We start from the raw sequence: 18,762 nt of genomic DNA on the forward strand, positions 1-18,762 counted from the left end.
AGCAAAATTTGCTTTAAAAAAAACCAAAAACAAATGTGGCTCCTTCTCTGATCCATTGTTGAATTCAGTGAATCACGCAGTGGGGGCGGGGCTTCACAGGGGGCGGTGCTTAGTAACTCCACTTCACTAGATAGTTACAGTTTTAGAGTCACAGATAATAATTATGTAAATTAAGGCAATGAAGAAGCCTCGCCCCCTGCGAAGCCCCATCCCCGCTGCGCGATTTACTGAATACAGCAGTGGATCTTCTGGGGGACATATCTCAGGACCTATTGGACATATTTAAGTAAGTGACCCCTCAGACTCCTGTTCACCCACGCTAAAAGCCAACAATGTATAAGGTTTAGTGTGGATGAACGTGCTGACAGTCTTCCTTTAACAGAATTTGATAAAACAAACAATACATGGCACGTCTGACCCTGCTACCTACCTCTAGATCTTCCTCCTCATCAATGTCCTCGATATGCTGATAGGCAGCAGTCAACACCTCCAGAGCCTTCCCGTGGAACAACATCTCAACTGTTACAAAATCACTAAAGATTTTCTAAACAGAGAGAGAAAAAAAAAAAAAAGTTAACATTGGTGATTTATAAAAGATATACTTTGAGTGTTCTATCAATTTACAGTATATACATATATATTTTATTTATTTATTAGAGATGAGCGAACTTACAGTAAATTCGATTCGTCACGAACTTCTCGGCTCGGCAGTTGATGACTTTTCCTGCATAAATTAGTTCAGCTTTCCAGTGCTCCCGTGGGCTGGAAAAGGTGGATACAGTCCTAGGAGACTCTTTCCTAGGACTGTATCCACCTTTTCCAGCCCACCGGAGCACCTGAAGGCTGAACTAATTTATGCAGGATAAGTCAGCAACTGCCGAGCCGAGAAGTTTGTGACAAATCGAATTTACTGTAAGTTCGCTCATCTCTAATATCTATCTATAAATATTATAAATCATAAAATGTCGCAGTATCTTGTAATACCTTTTTTATTGGACTAACAGCATTTTGTAGAGACAAGCTTTCGGGATTCCTCCCTTTATCAAGTCCAAAGCAAGATTTGCTTTGGACTTGATAAAGGGAGGAACCCTGAATAGAATATTCAGAATAAAAAAGGTATTACAAGATACTGCTACATTTTATGATTTGCATCACTGGACTAATACGGCTACTCAAATTTACTACATATATATATAATTATATACATACACACACACATACTAGCTGAGTATGGCGCCCGGTTTTTCCTTTCTAATCCTTGTTGGGGAGGAAAATCAACAAAGGAGGAAGCTTTTGACTTCATATCCCCGTCCTCATATATTGTTGTCATATTCCAACCCCATATCCCGACCTCATATCTCGACCTCCTATCCTGTCCTCATATCCCTTCTTCAAATCCCGACCTCATATACTGTCCTATCCCATCCTCATATCCTGTCCTCATATGCAGTCTATGTTCCATCCTCATATCCTGTCCTCAGGTGGGACGGATTTGTGATGAAGATATTGTAAGCTGAAAATAGAAGGGGATGTGGCTTTGTGGGACTGGGCTTGATTTGCAAGCCAGACCGATGCACAAAAAGGGTGGGGCTTAAAATGTGGGTGTGTCTTTGTGAGATGGGGTGTGGCTTGCAAGCCGGACTGACACTTACCAGGAGATGCAGAGCGGAGCAAGCTACTGGAAGTCCCATATACTTGCATGGGACTTGAAACAAAAAAACATCTTTTATATAAGGGTGTATGTAAGGGTTAATTTAACTATCATCTTTTTATTTTACATATAAGTAATATGTGTACCAGGTATTATTGAAATATCTCCAGCCGTACAGAAGTTATGTGGGAACATATATTTCCCATTGATTTGCATGGGACTTTTAACAAAAACCCTGACCCTCACAAATGGGGGTAGTTAAGGGTTAAATTAATTTTCCTATTTTTTAAGTGGACATATAAGTAACATGTGAGCAAGTATTATCGAAATATCTCCAGCCGTTTGGAGGTTATGAGGTAACATATTTCCCAAAGACTTGTATGGGACTTTAAACAAAAACCCAGACCCTGGCAAATGGGGGTGAGTAAGGGTTAAATTACCTATCCTATGTTTGTTGTTGACATATACAGTGGGGATCAAAAGTTTGGGCACCCCAGGTAAAAATTTGTATTAATGTGCATAAAGAAGCCAAGGAAAGATGGACAAATCTCCAAAAGGCATCAAATTACAGAGAAGACATTCTTATACTATGTCAACAAAAGTTAGATTTTATTTCTATCATTTACACTTTCAAAATAACAGAAAACAAAAAAATGGTGTCTGCAAAAGTTTGAGCACCCTGTAGAGTTAATATCTTGTACTGCCCCCTTTGGCAAGTATCACAGCTTGTAAACGCTTTTTGTAGCCAGCCAAGAGTCTTTCAATTCCTGTTTGAGGTATATTTGCCCATTCTTCCTTACAAAAGTCTTCCAGTTCTTTGAGATTTCTGGGCTTTGTGTCACGCACTGCTCTTTTAAGGTCTATCCATAGATTTTCAATTATGTTGAGGTCAGGAGATTGTGAAGGCCATGGCAAAACCTTCAGTTTATGCCTCTTGATGTAATCCCCCGTGGATTTCGAGGTGTGTTTAGGATCCCTATCCATTTGCAGAAGCCATTCTCTCTTTAACTTCAGCTTTTTCACAGATGGCATCAAGTTAGCATCCAAAATTTGCTGAAATTTTATTGAATTCATTTTTCCTTCTACCCGTGAGATGTTCCCTGTGCCACTGGCTGCAAGACAACCCCAAAGCATGATTGATCCACCCCCATGCTTAACAGTTGGACAGAGGTTCTTTTCATTAAATTCTGTTCCCCCTATTTCTCCAAACATACCTTTGCTCATTCCGGCCAAAAAGTTAAATTTTAAACTCATCGGTCCACAGAACTTGTTTCCAAAATGCATCAGGCTTGTCTATATGTTCATTTGCAAAGTTCAAACGCTAATTTTTGTGGTGAGGATGTAGAAGAGGTTTTGTTCTGATGACTCTTCCATGAAGACCATATTTGTACAACTCTCTCTTTATAGTGGAATAGTGAACCACAACTCCAGTGTCTGCCAGATCTTTCTGGAGGGATTGTGCAGTCAAACGTGGGTTTTGAATTGTTTTTCTCACAATCCTGCAAGCTGTTCTGTCTGATATTTTTCTTGGTCTTCCAGATCTTGCTTTAACTTCCACTGTTCCTGATGACTGCCATTTCTTAATTACATTCCGAACAGAGGATATTGACATCTGAAAACATTTTGCTATCTTCTTATAGCCTTCTCCAGCTTTGTGAGCGTCAACTATTTTCAGTTTCAGATTTCTAGACAACTGCTTAGAAGAACCCATGGTGCTGATTGTTGGGGCAAAGTCAGATGAGTCTGGGCATTTAAAACCTTTGAGATTAACATCACCTGGCCTTCCCAGATGATGACTGAGAACAATCCATGACACTGGCAGGTCTCACCTTTGCAAAGGGGGCAGTGCATGCTATAAATTCTGCAGGGTGCCCAAACTTTTGCAGATGCCATTTTTTTGTTTTCTGTTATTTTGAAAGTGTAAATGATGGAAATAAAATCAAACTTTTGTTGACATATTATAAGAATGTCTAATCTGTAATTTGATGCCTTTTGGAGATTTTTCCATCTTTCCTTGGCTTCTTTATGCACATTAATACAAATTTTTACCTGGGGTGCCCAAACTTTTGATCCCCACTGTAACATGTATGCCAAGTTTCATGTTAATATCTTTAGCCCTTTGGACGTGATGCTGGAACATACACACATTGATATATATATATATATATATATATATAGCATTCACTACTCAAGCCAGTTATAGCACAATGGGGTCTCATTTCAAGTTTTACTATCACACCCCTCCCATAGCCTTGCATCGAAGGGTAGGGTGTGACGTCACGAGCTACCGGCGATGGCTCCAGCGTTCAGAACTATTTGTTCCAAACGCTGAGCAGCAGAGTACCCCTTTATTTCATATGCCTTAAAACAGGCAGGACGCCACGGTAATAGCCATCTCGAAGCGCTGAGAGTAGAACGAAATGGCTATTACTGCGGCACCTGTATAATCCGGTCGGGTGTCCTGCCTGTTTTAACGCACATGAATTAAACACTATAGCACAGAAGATTTATGTGGGTGCTCCAGTTTTCTAATACTTCTCTGCAATCTGTACTCAGTGATTTCTAAAAGGAGAGCACCACTTACGGGCAGTTTTGTTTGAGTGCATGCTGCAGCCCTGTGAATGGGCTAAACTTGTGGGTGCATGGTGGTTCAGGAAGGTGCTAGTGCCGACTCCTAGATCTATCCTCCGGCACCCTTAGTTATTGATGACCTATACTAAGGAAAGGCCATTAATTAAAAAGTCCAGGAAAACCCCTTTAACTCTTAATACCAGTGGCACTTTAAACACAACCCTGTACTGTGCAGACTAAACACTTACTTTTATATCTTTAATCTTCTGTTTTTCGAAATTGTCGATTGTTTCCTCCAGCTGTCGACTGATCCTGGCTGCATCCATAGTAGCTCTCTGTAGTTCTGTTTCAGCCTTAATACAGGCATATGAAGTAGGTCATAAACATCCTCAGTTACGTAAAAACGTTATCACTGGAGGTACATTTAGGGTAGGGTAGCACGTGCAATATTATGCTGCATATTTTACTGCTGCTAATTTTGTTACCCATTGACTTCAATGGGTAGGAAAATATGCAGCAAAATACTGCACGTGTGACCATACCATTAAAGATATCAGACTACTTCCATCTATGAGATGCCTTAAAGGAGATGTCTAGCCAAATGAAATTACCTTTATATAGCTGCACATAATAAAGTAATAAAACTTTGCAATGTGAAGTGTAATCTTTGCTGAGCACATACCCTGTTTATCTGTTTATCTCCATGCAGGAAGTCCAGGAGATCTTATCACACTGATGACTAGCGTCATGGTAGACAACACTTCCCACTCCCTCCTCCCCTGCTCAGAAAGCGGACAGCTTCAGTGTGCCGTGTTTGAGTGGCCCTGATTGGCTGGAGGGGAACATCCCCCCTCCCTTCTCACAGCAGCCCCTCCCTGCAACTCACACAAGAAAAAAAAAAACAATGTGTAGCGTTTTTTGATAACCCAACAGGATTTTCAAAGGCTGTTTATGGGGGCTATGGGGGTCTGATTTTGAAAAAAATCAGCTGGGATGCATTGTGGTGTCATGGTGAGCTTATATATTTAACTACTTTAAGTTAAATATAGATTTTTATATACATTTTTTTTAACCCCTTTTGACTGGATATCTCCTCTATAGCGCTCATTTAAAGTGGCTATACTTACTCTGATAATCTGCTTCAGCAATAGTATAACAAATAAATTCACTTAAACTATATAATAATTACTAAAATCCCTAATTAGCTAAACTTTCAATTTAAATGTAGAAAAGATCATTATATTGGTTAAAAAGTGTGTATATTTTTGTCCCTGCAGCTATTGCCTGTGTGTCTCTGTGAGGAAACCAAATACAGGATGTGTTGGTGGACAAGCAGGGCTCTGCGCACCTGCTTGTCCTCAGGGTACAGAGCCCCGCTTGTCCTCAGGGTACAGAGCCCCGCTTGTCCTCAGGGTACAGAGCAATGCTTGTCCTTCCCACACTTCCTGTATTTGGTCTCCTCATACAGGCAATAGCTGCAGGGACAATATTTTTTTTTCACCCAAAAAGAAACACATTTTTTAACCAAATCTATATTACAAATATACATATAATGGTATTCTCTACATTTTGCTAGTGACAGGCACACTTTAATGTAGCAGCTCAGAACGGGATAGAACATTAGCAAGTACAGTCACCATTCATTAACCCAGCACCCAGAGCTCCTGCACAAGTCAGAGCAAAGTAGAAATAGGGCAAAGGCAAGTGGGGACTGAGCATCAGAGACTTAGGCCATACATGCAATCTATCCTGCTACTATATACAGTAGTCTCTCAACTTGTCTTCAGGTTACAATATTTTCAACATCTTTTCTGGACCATTGTAACTTGAAACCATATAAAACATACAATGTTACGGACAGTAAAGATCTGTGAAACATGTCAAATGTCTGGAAGATCTGACCAATCAGAATGGGCATTCACTGGCAAAATCCCTGTATTACTTAAGTGTAAGCACTGAATTCTTGTCTGGTAGCGCCTCCTACTGTACAGTGTGGTATTACATGTTCTGTACTCTTTACCTGTACCAGTGTTATCTGCTCCTTTGGACACCAGGTGAGGGCGACTCCACTGTACAGGACCCTGAAGAAGCTCCTGTCCTCTACATAGACCAGCGTTTCCCAAGCAGGGTGCCCCAGCTGTTGCAAAACTACAACTCCCAGCATGCCCAGACAGCCAAAGGCTGTCTGGGCATGCTGGGAGTTGTAGTTTTGCAACAGCTGGGGCACCCTGCCTGGGAAACACTGACATAGACAGTGATTTACAGCTCCCAGCAGATCTTTCTTACTTTTATATGTAAAGGATTTGTTTTATCTATATTAGCTATCTATTAATCATTCTGTAATCCTCATTATTTCCTAGTTTTCAATTATATTTTGGGACTTCAGAATTACCAGGTTTCCATAGAGTTATGGTGTCAACATACAATAGTTTCAACGTACAATGGTCACCCTGGAACTGATTAATATTGTAACTTGAGGGATAACTGTATTGAACCTTACTAAGGGTTTTGGAATTTCGATAATCCAGCACCTTCGTGTTCCTAAGCATGCTGTATTATCAGAAGTTATGTCTAATATTCTTAGTTTAACAGGCACTAGTAAAGTTCTTCAGTAAAACCAATGGCTATTGTTTGTTCAGATGCAAAAGGAGAATGGTGGTCCATCCTGTTCCAGTGATTTTATCACAAAGACGCAGTTTATACCTGTGACTTTATATTGGTTAAGGAAAAAAAACGTAACTCTTGTCAAAACACAAATCAATAAATCTGTAAGACCATGTGATACAAGGGTTTCTGCTGGATCTGCAAAATGTCATCCTATGTTACAGTTTAGGGTTACCCTTTGGACTCACTCTCTTTACTCGCAGCAGGAGTCTCCAGCTGCCCGGACAGCCAAAGGTTGTCCAGTCATGCTGGGAGTTGTAGTTTTGCAACAGCTGGAGGCTCCCTGGTTAGGAAACACTGACAGACAGTGTGAACATAGGAACCTTGTGATTATCATGCAGGGAGTTGTAGTGTTGCAACAGCTGGAGACACACTCTTTGGAAAACACTGTAGCAGTATGACAGGACAGCAGGTGGGGTGTATTCTCACAGCTCTGCATTTTAAAATTAAAATGATCCCCAAATTATATATTTTATTTCACTTGTCACCTATGTGTCCGCCACAGGTAGCCACAGATTGTGTCACAAGAGCAGATTGGAATCTGATTACCCAATGGCGTTCCTGGTAATTTGTGTGACACGGCTATAGAGCGACCACATGAAAGAGCAGGAGAATTTTTCCTGTTAGCATAGTGCCACTTCTCATAAATTACATTGTGCGTCTACATTAACATTCACCTACATCATTTTTAGACGTGCCAGAACACATCCAGGCATGTTAGGACACCTGATATTAAACTCTGTTTTATCTTGCCACTCGATATATATATAGGTAGAACATGGAATGTGTCTGGCAAGATATACATATGAGGAAATACAAGATATGAGGTGGTCAGTATAGTGAATGTACAATAAATATGCAACTCACTTGTATGGAAGACACACTCACCAACGGGGTCGACATGTAAAAATCAGGGGGAGGCAAAAACATATAATTTGCATCAACCCCAGTATCAATCCCAATATGGTAAGAGAGAGAAAAGTAGCAAAGTGCAAAAAATCTATGTGAACATGCAAGACCCACAAGCATAAGTAACGGAGAGTAAGGATACACCAGCCAGACCCCTTCACAGACCCCTGACCGCTTTATCCAAGGGAGATGTGTAAAAATTTTCAATAAAGCGAGATTTTATGATTCAGTTTGGTGTAACATATTTCCGGTTATTATTATAGTAGGTGTTGTTATACCTATGGTATGTTTCCAGGTTTTTGGATAGTAACATTATAGGTTATATCACTTAATATATAGGGTAAAACTTGATGACAGGTTCCCTTTAACATTTAGTGACTGGTTCCCCCGTAGATTACAACTGATTGTTGGGGGATTCCGCAGGTATACATTTTGAGATCAGTTTACTATCTAAAAAGCTAACAATTCCTAAGTAGGGATTGTTCGAAGAGGAGGTCACCTTTCGGGTAGGGTCACACATTGTGTGTACGCAGCATATTCTCCTATTAGCAAACACAGGACTACATGGTGCCAGCCCTGTGTGTGCAGTGGATTGGAGGCCTGTGGGGCACAATCACATTGGCACGCTGGGCCCGTCTCTAAACCTCACTGCACACACAGTGTTGCCATGGGTAGCCTTGAGTACCTGCTCATAGGAGAATATGAAGCGTATTTCCCCTAAATCAGAAATTAGGTAGAAAACCTCTGTCAAACTCATCTTCTTACTTGTAAGATCACAGTGGTAAAGTCAGTCATAGGATAAAAACAAGTAAATGGAACATTTGTGTTTAAAGAAAAAAAATAAAAATAGATCAAACTCTCTACAGCATCCTGTTCATTTATAATCGGAGGTGATCTTAGACTTTACCCACAAGATCTCCTCCCTTTCGCTGTATTTAGGACATATCAAATCACAGTGACTGCATTTTCTCTTTGAAGGGGTTGTCCAGTGAACAGACAACTTATGCCCTATTGAAAGGAACCTGAACGGGACCCTGGCTGTCTTAGGGAAGTGCATCCTGTAGATGCTGCGTCATCCATTGCCAATAGAAGCACCAGAAATGTATGAGTACAGCACTCAGGTCTCTTTGGGGCTCCCATAGAAATAAATAGAGCATGTGCAGTCTGCAGGGTTCAGATTGCGGGAGGTCAGAGTGGTCAGACCCCCTGCGATCAGACACTTTACCCTATCCTGTGGATAGGGGATAAGTTTTCTTTCACTGGACAACCCCTTTAAGGCAAGGTCTATGCAACTATTTAAATCAATGTTACATAGGATTAAAAAAGTTAAAGAGTACCTGTCATCAAACCGTATTTTCTAAACAAACTCAGATTATATTCCCTAAATACTTCTAACACCCCTCCTGCACTTAAAGGGGTGCTGCGGGGGAAGTAAAAAAAAAAAAAAAAAAATGCCCCAAAGCCACCACAATACCTGTTCTGTGTCCCCTGTAGTTATCCTTGTGATTTTGCCGGCTCCTGAATATTCTTTTTTCTTGCTTGCAGCCCAGACTACAACTCCCAGCAGTCAGTGCGGCTCTGTGTAATGGCTGCCAATTGCTCTTACTATTTGTTTGCATGCAGTGTTGTTGTAAACACAGTCAGCAGCAGATGCCAGGTACACCCTGTACATGTCTCTTCTTTCAAACTATCCTTTCCCCCAGAAATAAATCATGCTATGCTCTGAATGGCACCAGTCAGTGATTAGTCAAAGAGCAGCGTTATGTGCCGAGCTGTGACTGAGAATCTTCACAGGAAACATTGGGCTTTTCTGCCGGCAAGATTCTCACACAGGAAGCGGAGGGGAGGTGTGGCTGTGAACAAGACAGAAATCACATGGTCTTTGTCTTCCAGGAGGGTGGGGGCTACTCTTAGTGAGGGGTTTGCACAAAGACAAGGTGGATCTGATAGTGACGTCTTTCTCTCACTGCCTCAATGTAAGTGACAGCTGAAAGAGGGAAACTGCTCTATATAGCTAATAAATGATATTTAGACAAATAAATAGGCTGGTGAGAGGGAAATGATGGGCTATGGTTAGTTCCCTGGAGTACCCCTTTAAAAAAAAAGTTTCCGAGCCATAAAAAGCTGTGTATCAAACCTTTCCCACTCGCTCACATTGTGTGAGCTCCCGGCAGGAGAAACTGGGCGTTCCTCAGCAGGCGCAACGTCACTGAAGCCTGCGAGAGCTGTGCCTCGCCATGCCCCGCACGCACTTCCTGAGTTTGGTCCCCTGCCAGGCCGGGAGGGGAACCAGAATAACAGTTTAACTTGCGCGAGAACTGAACAGAGCCACCTAGTGGTGTTTTTGCAATGACATTAAAAACATATAAAGGTTGAGAATTTTAACAGCAAGTAACTAGTAAAGTGTCTTAAAATTACATAAGAAACAATATTTTAAAAGTTTAGTATGGTGACAGGTACTCTTTAAGTTTCCAAAATAGATGGAAATTTCTTTCATAGTAGCAAGTATCTTTTGTCCTGCTAGGAAATAATAAAAGTTGCATTCTGTCCTGATATAACCCTGGGAATAGCACCACAGAATTTTTATATGATGCAAATGTCTGACTTAACCTACACTACTTCAGGCTACTTCAGATTTGTACAGCTTATAGCGTCTGTCTATAAAGGATACAATGATTTGCCGATCCGATGGGTTTCTCTGACGTGTTTTCTCCAGCTGTGCCATCTGCTTGGATTCTCTGTTTCTTGCACTTAAGGTCACTTTAAGATCCTCCTATAAAAATAATAAAAATGAATAAAAATTAAATGGACATTTTGTCGTGAGAAAATGGCACCTCAAATTATTAGTGTGATGCTGGGTTCACACCACGTGAACAGTTCCTGTATCAGGTTTTTGATAAAAAAAACGGATTCCTCAAAACCTGACTAAACTGTATCAAAACGTGTGTACAAATTTTTATCTGTATACGGTTTGAATCCTTGCTTATATTTAAAGGGGTACACCGCCGCTAGGCATCTTGTGGATAGGGGATAAGTGTCTGATCAGGAGGAGTCTGGATGCTGGAACTCCCTGTGCTCTCCAACCCAGCACCCCAGTAATCCACATACATAGAGATCTCGAAGCTGTGGCAGACACACCCCCTCCATACATCTCTATGGGAAATAGGCGAATGCTGCATCTCAGTCTCTCCCATAGACTTGAATAGAGGGGACATGGCCGCCAAAAGCCTAGCACAGCCGGTGTTCTGAACATAAATGTTCAGAACGGCAGGGTGTTAAGCCCGAGATCGCGGAGGGCCCAGTGTTTGGACCCCCTGTGATCAGACATCATATCCCCTATTCTTTGGATGTCTAGCACCAGAGTACCCCTTTAAAGGCTGAAAACTTGTCCTGGCCTAGCCTTGTTAACACAGCACTCAAACACTAATAACCCTTGCAGATGTGCCAGTGTCATTTAAAACAACTTTTAATAAGTTGCCCAGACATTTCAAAGGTTGAGACTGCACCAGGTCCCACTCCTGAGACTTGATGTGATCAAAGTTATAAGCTGTGAGATGTGCGGCAGATACAACCTTTTCACTGTACAGGCTTATCCAGAGAAAAAGTCATATTGGGTTGGCAGCTGGGGAGTGAGGCTCCCGCTGCCACGGACTTCACCTTAACTCGCGATTGCAGAGGTTCTTAGGAGTGAGACCCTGTGCGATCTCAACTTTTGAAACGTCTGGACAACATGTCAAAAGTTGATTTAAGTCTTCATGTTTCCATACACTGGTTGGGAAACACTGCAGTAGATCATATAGACAGATGTTCACACATTGACAATAAAGACACAACATACAATACCTACCCTTTTAAGCTTGATAATCGCTCCATAGCTTTTTAGAGGTTCAACTACTTTGGCTTCAAGTCTTTCCACCTAAAAACAAAAGGAATTTATCATCAGGATCTTCAGTGCACAAGAATGTATAACAACATTCATAAATTTCATATATCTTCAGTATATCTTACCAAAACTGTTCTGAACGCTGGAGTCGGCAGCTCGTGATGTCACACCCCGCCCCCTCATGACGTCACGCCCCACCCCTCAATGCAAGTCTATGGAAGGGGGCGTGACGGCCGTCACGCCCCCTCCCATAGACTTGCATTGAGGGGACGGGGCGTGATATCATGAGGGGGTGGGGCTATGTCACCCGCTCCAGCGTTTGGAACAGTTTGTTCCAAACACTGAGCAGCGGAGTACCCCTTTAAAGGGTTACTCCGTCCCTAGACATCTTATCCCCATCCAAAGGATAGGGGATAAGATGTTAGATCGCAGGGATCCCACCGCTGGGGACCCCCATGATCTCTCCTGCAGCACGCCCGTTTCTCAGCAGTGCAGAGCGAGAATCGCTCTGTGGCTGATGACGGGCGATGCAGGGGACAGGGTATCGTGACGTCACAGCTCCTCCCCTTCAATGTAAGTCTATGGGAGGAGGCGTGAGGGCCGCTGGATTGTTGTTTTATGCACAGGCGCTCATGTGACCAGCGTCCATGAATATTCAAATCCAGCCGGCGCGCCTACCTCCAGTGCGCAATTCACAAAAGAATGAAGTCGATCTTCAGAGTGACCGGGTGCCGGACTGCAGGTATGCATAGGAGCTAGGGACCCTGCAACGGTCTCCTGTTCACCTGCACTATCACCCGGTGTATTGTGTTTAGCATGGATGAACGGGTGACCGGTTTCCTGTAACCCCTTAACGACCATGGACGTGTATACACGTCCATGTGCCGTTAAGCAGGTATGGCGCAGGCTCCCAACTCGAGCCCGCGCCATATTGGCCGGCCCCCAGCTGATTCCTGTTGCTGGTGGTCTGCGTGAATAGCCGACATGCGGTGATCACCATGACAGGCTGTTAACTCTTTAGATCGCCGCTGTCAAAGCTGACAGCGGCGTCTAAAGGTACCTTTAACTGCTCCCTGGTGGTCCAGTGGGGTGTCCAGCCGGAGAGCTTACCTCCCGTCCTGTGTCGGCTGCTGCGCTGTGAATTATTAAGCCTGGCAGTACCAGGCTTCATCAATCGAGTGAAGAGCACCCAGATCAATGTGGTTCTATGGAACCACATTGATCTGTATGAGGAATCTAATGATTCCTTCTAAAAGTCCCCTAAGGGACTTTAAAACACACGCACGCACACACACACACACACACACACACACACACACACACACACATTAACCCCTTCCTTATTAAAAGTTTAAATCACCCCCCATTTCCCAAATTCCATATAAAAAATATATAAACATAATAAAAATAAACATATGGTATTGCCACGTGCGTAAATGTCTGAACTATAAAAATATAAGGTTAATGAAACCACACGGTCAATGGCGTACACGTAAAAAAAAAAAATACCAAAAGTATAAAATTGCATATTTTTGGTCACGTTGTATAAAAGTATTAAAAATAAAAAAAAGTATAAAAACCGATCAAAAAAGTTGCATCAAAACAAAAATGGTGCCGACAAAAACTTCAGATCACAGCGCAAAAAATGAGCCCTCATACCGTCCCGAACACGGAAAAATAAAAAAGTTATAGGGGTCAGAAAATGACAATTTTAAACGTATAAATTTTCCTGCATGTAGTTATGATTTTTTTCAGAAGAAATACAAAATCCAACCTATATAAGTAGGGTATCATTTTAACTGTATGGACATACAGAATAAAGATAAGGTGTCATTTTTACTGAACAATGAACGGAAGCCCCCAAATGTTACAAAATGGCATTTTTTCTTCAATTTTGTCGCAATGATTTTTTTTTACCGTTTCGGCGTGGATTTTTTGGTAAAATTATTAATGTTACTGCAAAGTAGAATTGGTGGCGCAAAATTGAAAGCGTTATGATTTGAGGTGAGGAGGAAAAAATGAAAATGCAAAAACGGAAAAACGCTGCGTCTTTAAGGGGTTAAGCCATACGGACCGTATACGGCTGAGGGGTGACTCCGGTCGGCTCATTTTTGCTCCGTATGCGGTTTTCCCACCGGACCTAAAACCCTGGTCTACCACGGTTTTAGGTCTGGCTAGAGAACCGCATACGGGGCAAAAATGAGCCGACCAGAGTCAGCGTTTCACTCCAGTCGGCTTATTGAAATGCATTACATGCAGGCCGGATGAGGCTGGGATACAGGGTTTTCACTCCCCCCAGCCGTATATGGTCCCATATTGCTTAAAACGTAAAAAAAAAAAAAAAAATCCCCTCCCCAATAAAAATTTTAATTGTGCGTTTTCACATTTTACCCCCAAAAAGCGTAATTTTTTTAATAAACATATTTGGTATTGCCGCGAGCGTAAATGTCCAAACTATCAAAATATAATGTTAATGATTCCGTACCGTGAACGGTGTAAACATAAAAAATAAAAAAAAAAGTCCAAAAATTCGGCTTTTTTGTCATTTTATTCCAACAAAAATTTATTAAAAAAATGATAGAAAAGTTTGATATATGCAAATGTGGTATCAATAAAAAGTACACATGACGGCGCAAAAAAAGAGCCCTCATACCGCTCTATATACGGAAAAATGTAAACGTTATAGGTGGTCAAAATAGGGCGATTTTAGATTACTAATTTTGTACAAAAAGGTTTTATATATATTTTTTTAAGCGGCACAAAAATATAAAAGTATCTAGCCATGGGTATCCTTTTAATCGTATTGACCATGAGAATAAAGAACGCGTGTAATTTTTACCGTACATTGTACAATGTGAAAACTAAACCCTTAAATGTGCAAAATTGGGGTTTTCATTTAAATTTCCTCCCTAAAAAAATTATTTTGGGTTCGCAGTACATTTTATGGTAAAATGAGAGGTTTCCTTTCAAATTACAATTGGTCATGCAGAAAACAATCCCTTATATGGGTCTGTAGATGGAAATATAAAAGAGTTATGGATTTTAGAAGGCGAAGAGGAAAAAACGAAAAAGCAAAAATAAAATTGGCCTGGTCCTTAAGGTGAAAATGGGCTTGGTCCTTAAGGGGTTAAAATGTAATGTGAACCCAGCCTAATATACATTCAACACCCAAACATTACATGTACAGTGCTTGTTGCTAGCTACAGATGTCTGTTTTATTCACTCCCAATGCCACAGATGGATAAAATCAAGCCAAAAATGAGCCATCACACATCCCCGTATACAGACAAAAAAAAATAAATAAAAAAATAAAAAGTTATAGGGGTCAGAAGTGGAAATTTTAAACCTACTAAGTTATAATTTTTTAACAGAAGTAAAACAAAATCAAACCTATATAAGTAGGGTATAATTTTAATTGTATGGACCTACAGGATAAAGATAAGGTGTCATTTTTACCGAAAAATGTACTGCATAGAAACGGAAGCCCCCAAAAGTTACAAAATGCTGTTAATTTTTATTTTTTTTCATTTTAGCCCCACAAATATTTTTTTTTCTGTTTTCGCCGTAGATTTTGTGTTGAAATTATTGATGTCATTACAAAGTAAAATTGGTGGTGCAAAAACAAGCCCTCATATAGGTCTGTAGGTGGAAAATTTAAAGCATTATGATTTAAGAAGGTGAGGAGGAAAAGTGCAAAAAAAAAAAAAAAAAAAAAACTGTGGTCCTTAAAGGGGTACTCCGGCGCTTAGACATCTTATCCCCTATCCAAAGGATAGGGGATAAGATGCCTGATCGCGGGGGTCCCGCCGCTGGGGAGCCCCGTGATCTTGCACACCGCACCCCGTTAAAATCAGATTACTGTCGATCACAGGGACGGAGCGTTGTGACGTCATGGCTCCGCCCCGTGTGATGTCATGCTCCGCCCCCTCAATGCAAGCCTATGGGAGGGGGCGTGACACGTCCCCTCCCATAGGCTTGCATTGAGGGGGCGGAGCGTGACATCCCACGGGGCGGAGCCGTGATGTCACAACGCTCTGTCCCCGTGATCGACAGTACACGCTCCAGGGACTGATTTTAATGGGGTGCAAGATCACAGGGGTTCCCAGCGGGGGGACCCCCGCGATCAGGCATCTTATCCCCTATCCTTTGGATAGGGGATAAGATGTCCAAGCGCCGGAGTACCCCTTTAAGGGGTTAAGCGTTATATGATCTATAAGGTCATCCTATATCATACACAGCCTCCACTCCTAAAGATCCCTCCATACCTCTGCCTGTCGATAATCCTGAAGTTTGGCAAGTTCATCTGCGAAACCCTTCAGTCCATGTTTGAGATTTGGAGTTTCGGTGTCGGCATAGGCATTGACCTCTCTCACCAGGAGATCCGCTTTGTCCCTTAGCCTCGCTGTTTTACGGACGTACCCGGCATAGATTTGGCAAAGCTCCCCAAAGTGCTTTTCTACGTTGTTGACCGACTCTTGAATCTGTCTGGTCTGATTGTCCCTGTGGTAAGAAACAGCGGTAACAGGTCAGGTGCCAGCTGCATAAATACTGGGTTTACTACAAGTCATTGCAGAAGTAATAGCAAAAAATTCATGAATAAATACTAAATAAATAATAAAAATGTGTTAAAATGCATAAAAAAATTTTTTAGCCAGGGAATGTTCCTCGCTATTTCCTCAGTGTGAACATACCCTATGTGTGCCTCCACCTTCCAGCAAGTATCTAACTCAGTGTTTCCCAACCAGGGTGCCTCCAGCTGTTGTTAAACTGCAACTCCCATCATGCCATAACAGCTGAAGGCCGTCAGGGCTGTAGTTTTGCAACAGTTGCAGGCACCCTGGGTTGGAAAACACTGTTCTAACCAGCAAAGGAATTTGATGGGAATTTGCTGAAGGCTGTCAGGGCATTCTGGGAGTTGTAGTTTTGCAACAGCTGGAGGCACACTGGGTTGGAAAATTGCTCTAATCAATGGCTTGCCAGCTGTTGCAAAACTACAATCCCCAGCATGCCCGGTCAGCCTTTGGCTGTGCTGTGGATGCTTTACAGCAGTGTTAGCCAATCTGTGGTTGTAGTTTTGCAACAGCTGGAGGCACACTGGATTGGGAAACACTGCTCTGACCAATAGCTCTCCAGTTATTACAAAACTACAACTACAACTGGATGCTCACAGCAGTGTTATGCAATCTGTGGCTGCACTACTGTTGTAAAACTACAACTCCCAGCATGCCCTGACATGTGCTGTAAAGAATCTACAGCACGATCCTTGCAGATCTCTGGCTGAGCAGATGAAGGCTGTCAGGGCATGCTGGTTGTTGTAGTCTTGCAACAGCTGGAAAGCCATTGGGTGCCTTCAACTGTTGCCAAACTACAATTCCCAGCATGCCGACAGCCTTTGTCTGCACAGCCACAGATCTGCAGGGATCGTGCTGTAGATTCTTTACAGCACATGTCAGGGCATGCTGGGAGTTGTAGTTTTGCAACAGCTGAAGGCACCCTGGTTTGAGAAACATTTATCTACTCAATTCCTCTCTAGCTGTTGCAAAACTACAACCCCCAGCATGCTGAGAGCCTTCGGTTGTGCTGTGGATGGATTACAGCAGTGTAATCCAATCTATGGCTGTTGCAAAACTACAACTCCCAGCATGCCGGACAGCCAACTTTACAGGGCATGGCATGCTGGGAGTTGAAGCTTTGCAACAGCTAGAGAGGAATTGAGTAGAAAAATGTTTCTCAAACCACGGTGCCTTCAGCTGTTGCAAAACTACAACTCCCAGCATGCCTTGATATGTGCTGTAAAGCATCCACGGCACGATCCCTGCAGATCTGTGGCTGTGCAGCAAAAGGCTGTCAGAGCATACTGGGAGTTGTAGTTATGCACCATCTGAAGGCACCGGGGGGGATGTTCAGTAACCAATTTCTCTCCAGATGTTGCAAAACTACAACTCCCAGCAAGCCCCGACATGTGCTGTAAAGTATCCACAAGAAAGCCAGTCTGCCAGAGCATGCTGAGAGTTGTAGTCTTGAAACATCTGGAGAGCAATTGGTTACTGCAGTGTTTCCCACCCAGGGTGCCTTCAGATGTTGCAAAACTACAACTCCCAGCATGCCGGGCAGCCTTTGGCTGTGTTGTGGATACTTTACAGCCGCTGTCAGAGCATGCTGGGAGTTGTAGTCCTGCAACATCTGAAAGCACCCTGGGTGGGAAACACTGCAGTAACCAATTGCTTTCCAGATGTTGCAAAACTACAACTCCCAGCAAGGCCTGACGTGTGCTGTAAAGTATCCACAACACAGCCAAAGGCTATCAGAGCATGCTGGGAGTTGTAGTTTTGCCACATCTGAAGGCACCCTGGGTGGGAAACACTGCAGTAACCAATTGCTCTCCAGATGTTGCAGAACTACAACTCCCAGCATGCCCTGACAGCCTTTGGCACCACCACAGATTGGATAACACTGCTGTAAAGCATCCACAGCCCAGGCATGTCTTGTTCCTGATGGGAGTGATAGTCCCCATTCACAATACACCCCTCCTCGGTCTTCATACACACCTGGCCCGGAGGAACATTGTAGCTGACGGTCTGGAGCCGTTGATCCCCCCGCACCCGGCGCCCCCCAGCCCTCACTCCTCACCTAGCCCTGGCCTCTGGGGTCTGGCTCATGATGATGATGATGGCGCGTCCTCCAGGATCGCAGCTCTGGCTCCTCCCCGCTTGTCCTAGTCACCGGGTGGAGGGAGACGTTACCATAGTTACTGACCAACGCGTCCCGATGTGCATGGTCACGTGACGGTGGCGGAGAGGCGGAGTCTTCGGCAATAGGGGCGGGGCCTGAAGAGCGCTGTTCCTGATGTGTGCAGCTGCCGCAGCTTGTCACGTGATGTGTGGTTCTGAGCTGTAGTTGACAATAGTGTTTCCCAACCAGGGTGCCTCCAGCTGTTGCAAAACTACAACTCCCAGCATGCCCGGACAGCCGAAGGCTGTCCGGGCATGCTGGGAGTTGTAGTTTTGCAACAACTGGAGGCACCCTGGTTGGGATACACTGGTGTACATTATTGTGGGGGATGCAGATGTGGACCCCCCAAGTA

At 42.9% G+C, this 18,762-nt stretch overlaps 1 protein-coding gene across 1 annotated transcript in view; it reads right to left on the reverse strand.

Moving 5' to 3' along the window:
- CIBAR1 (CBY1 interacting BAR domain containing 1) overlaps positions 1-18,479 on the reverse strand; it is a 29,309-nt gene extending 10,830 nt beyond the window's left edge. Inside the window, exons 1-7 of the mRNA XM_056522328.1 lie at positions 18,309-18,479; positions 15,944-16,178; positions 11,643-11,711; positions 10,467-10,568; positions 6,926-6,931; positions 4,471-4,575; positions 431-544 (exon numbers count right to left, since the gene is read on the reverse strand). Coding sequence (XP_056378303.1) covers positions 431-544; positions 4,471-4,575; positions 6,926-6,931; positions 10,467-10,568; positions 11,643-11,711; positions 15,944-16,178; positions 18,309-18,337 — 660 coding nt within the window. The 5' untranslated portion in view covers positions 18,338-18,479. The remainder of the gene's footprint in view (positions 1-430; positions 545-4,470; positions 4,576-6,925; positions 6,932-10,466; positions 10,569-11,642; positions 11,712-15,943; positions 16,179-18,308) is intronic.
- Between the last annotated feature and the right edge of the window lie 283 nt (positions 18,480-18,762).

Source organism: Hyla sarda, chromosome 5 (genome assembly GCF_029499605.1).
Source record: "Hyla sarda isolate aHylSar1 chromosome 5, aHylSar1.hap1, whole genome shotgun sequence".
NCBI lineage: Eukaryota > Metazoa > Chordata > Amphibia > Anura > Hylidae > Hyla > Hyla sarda.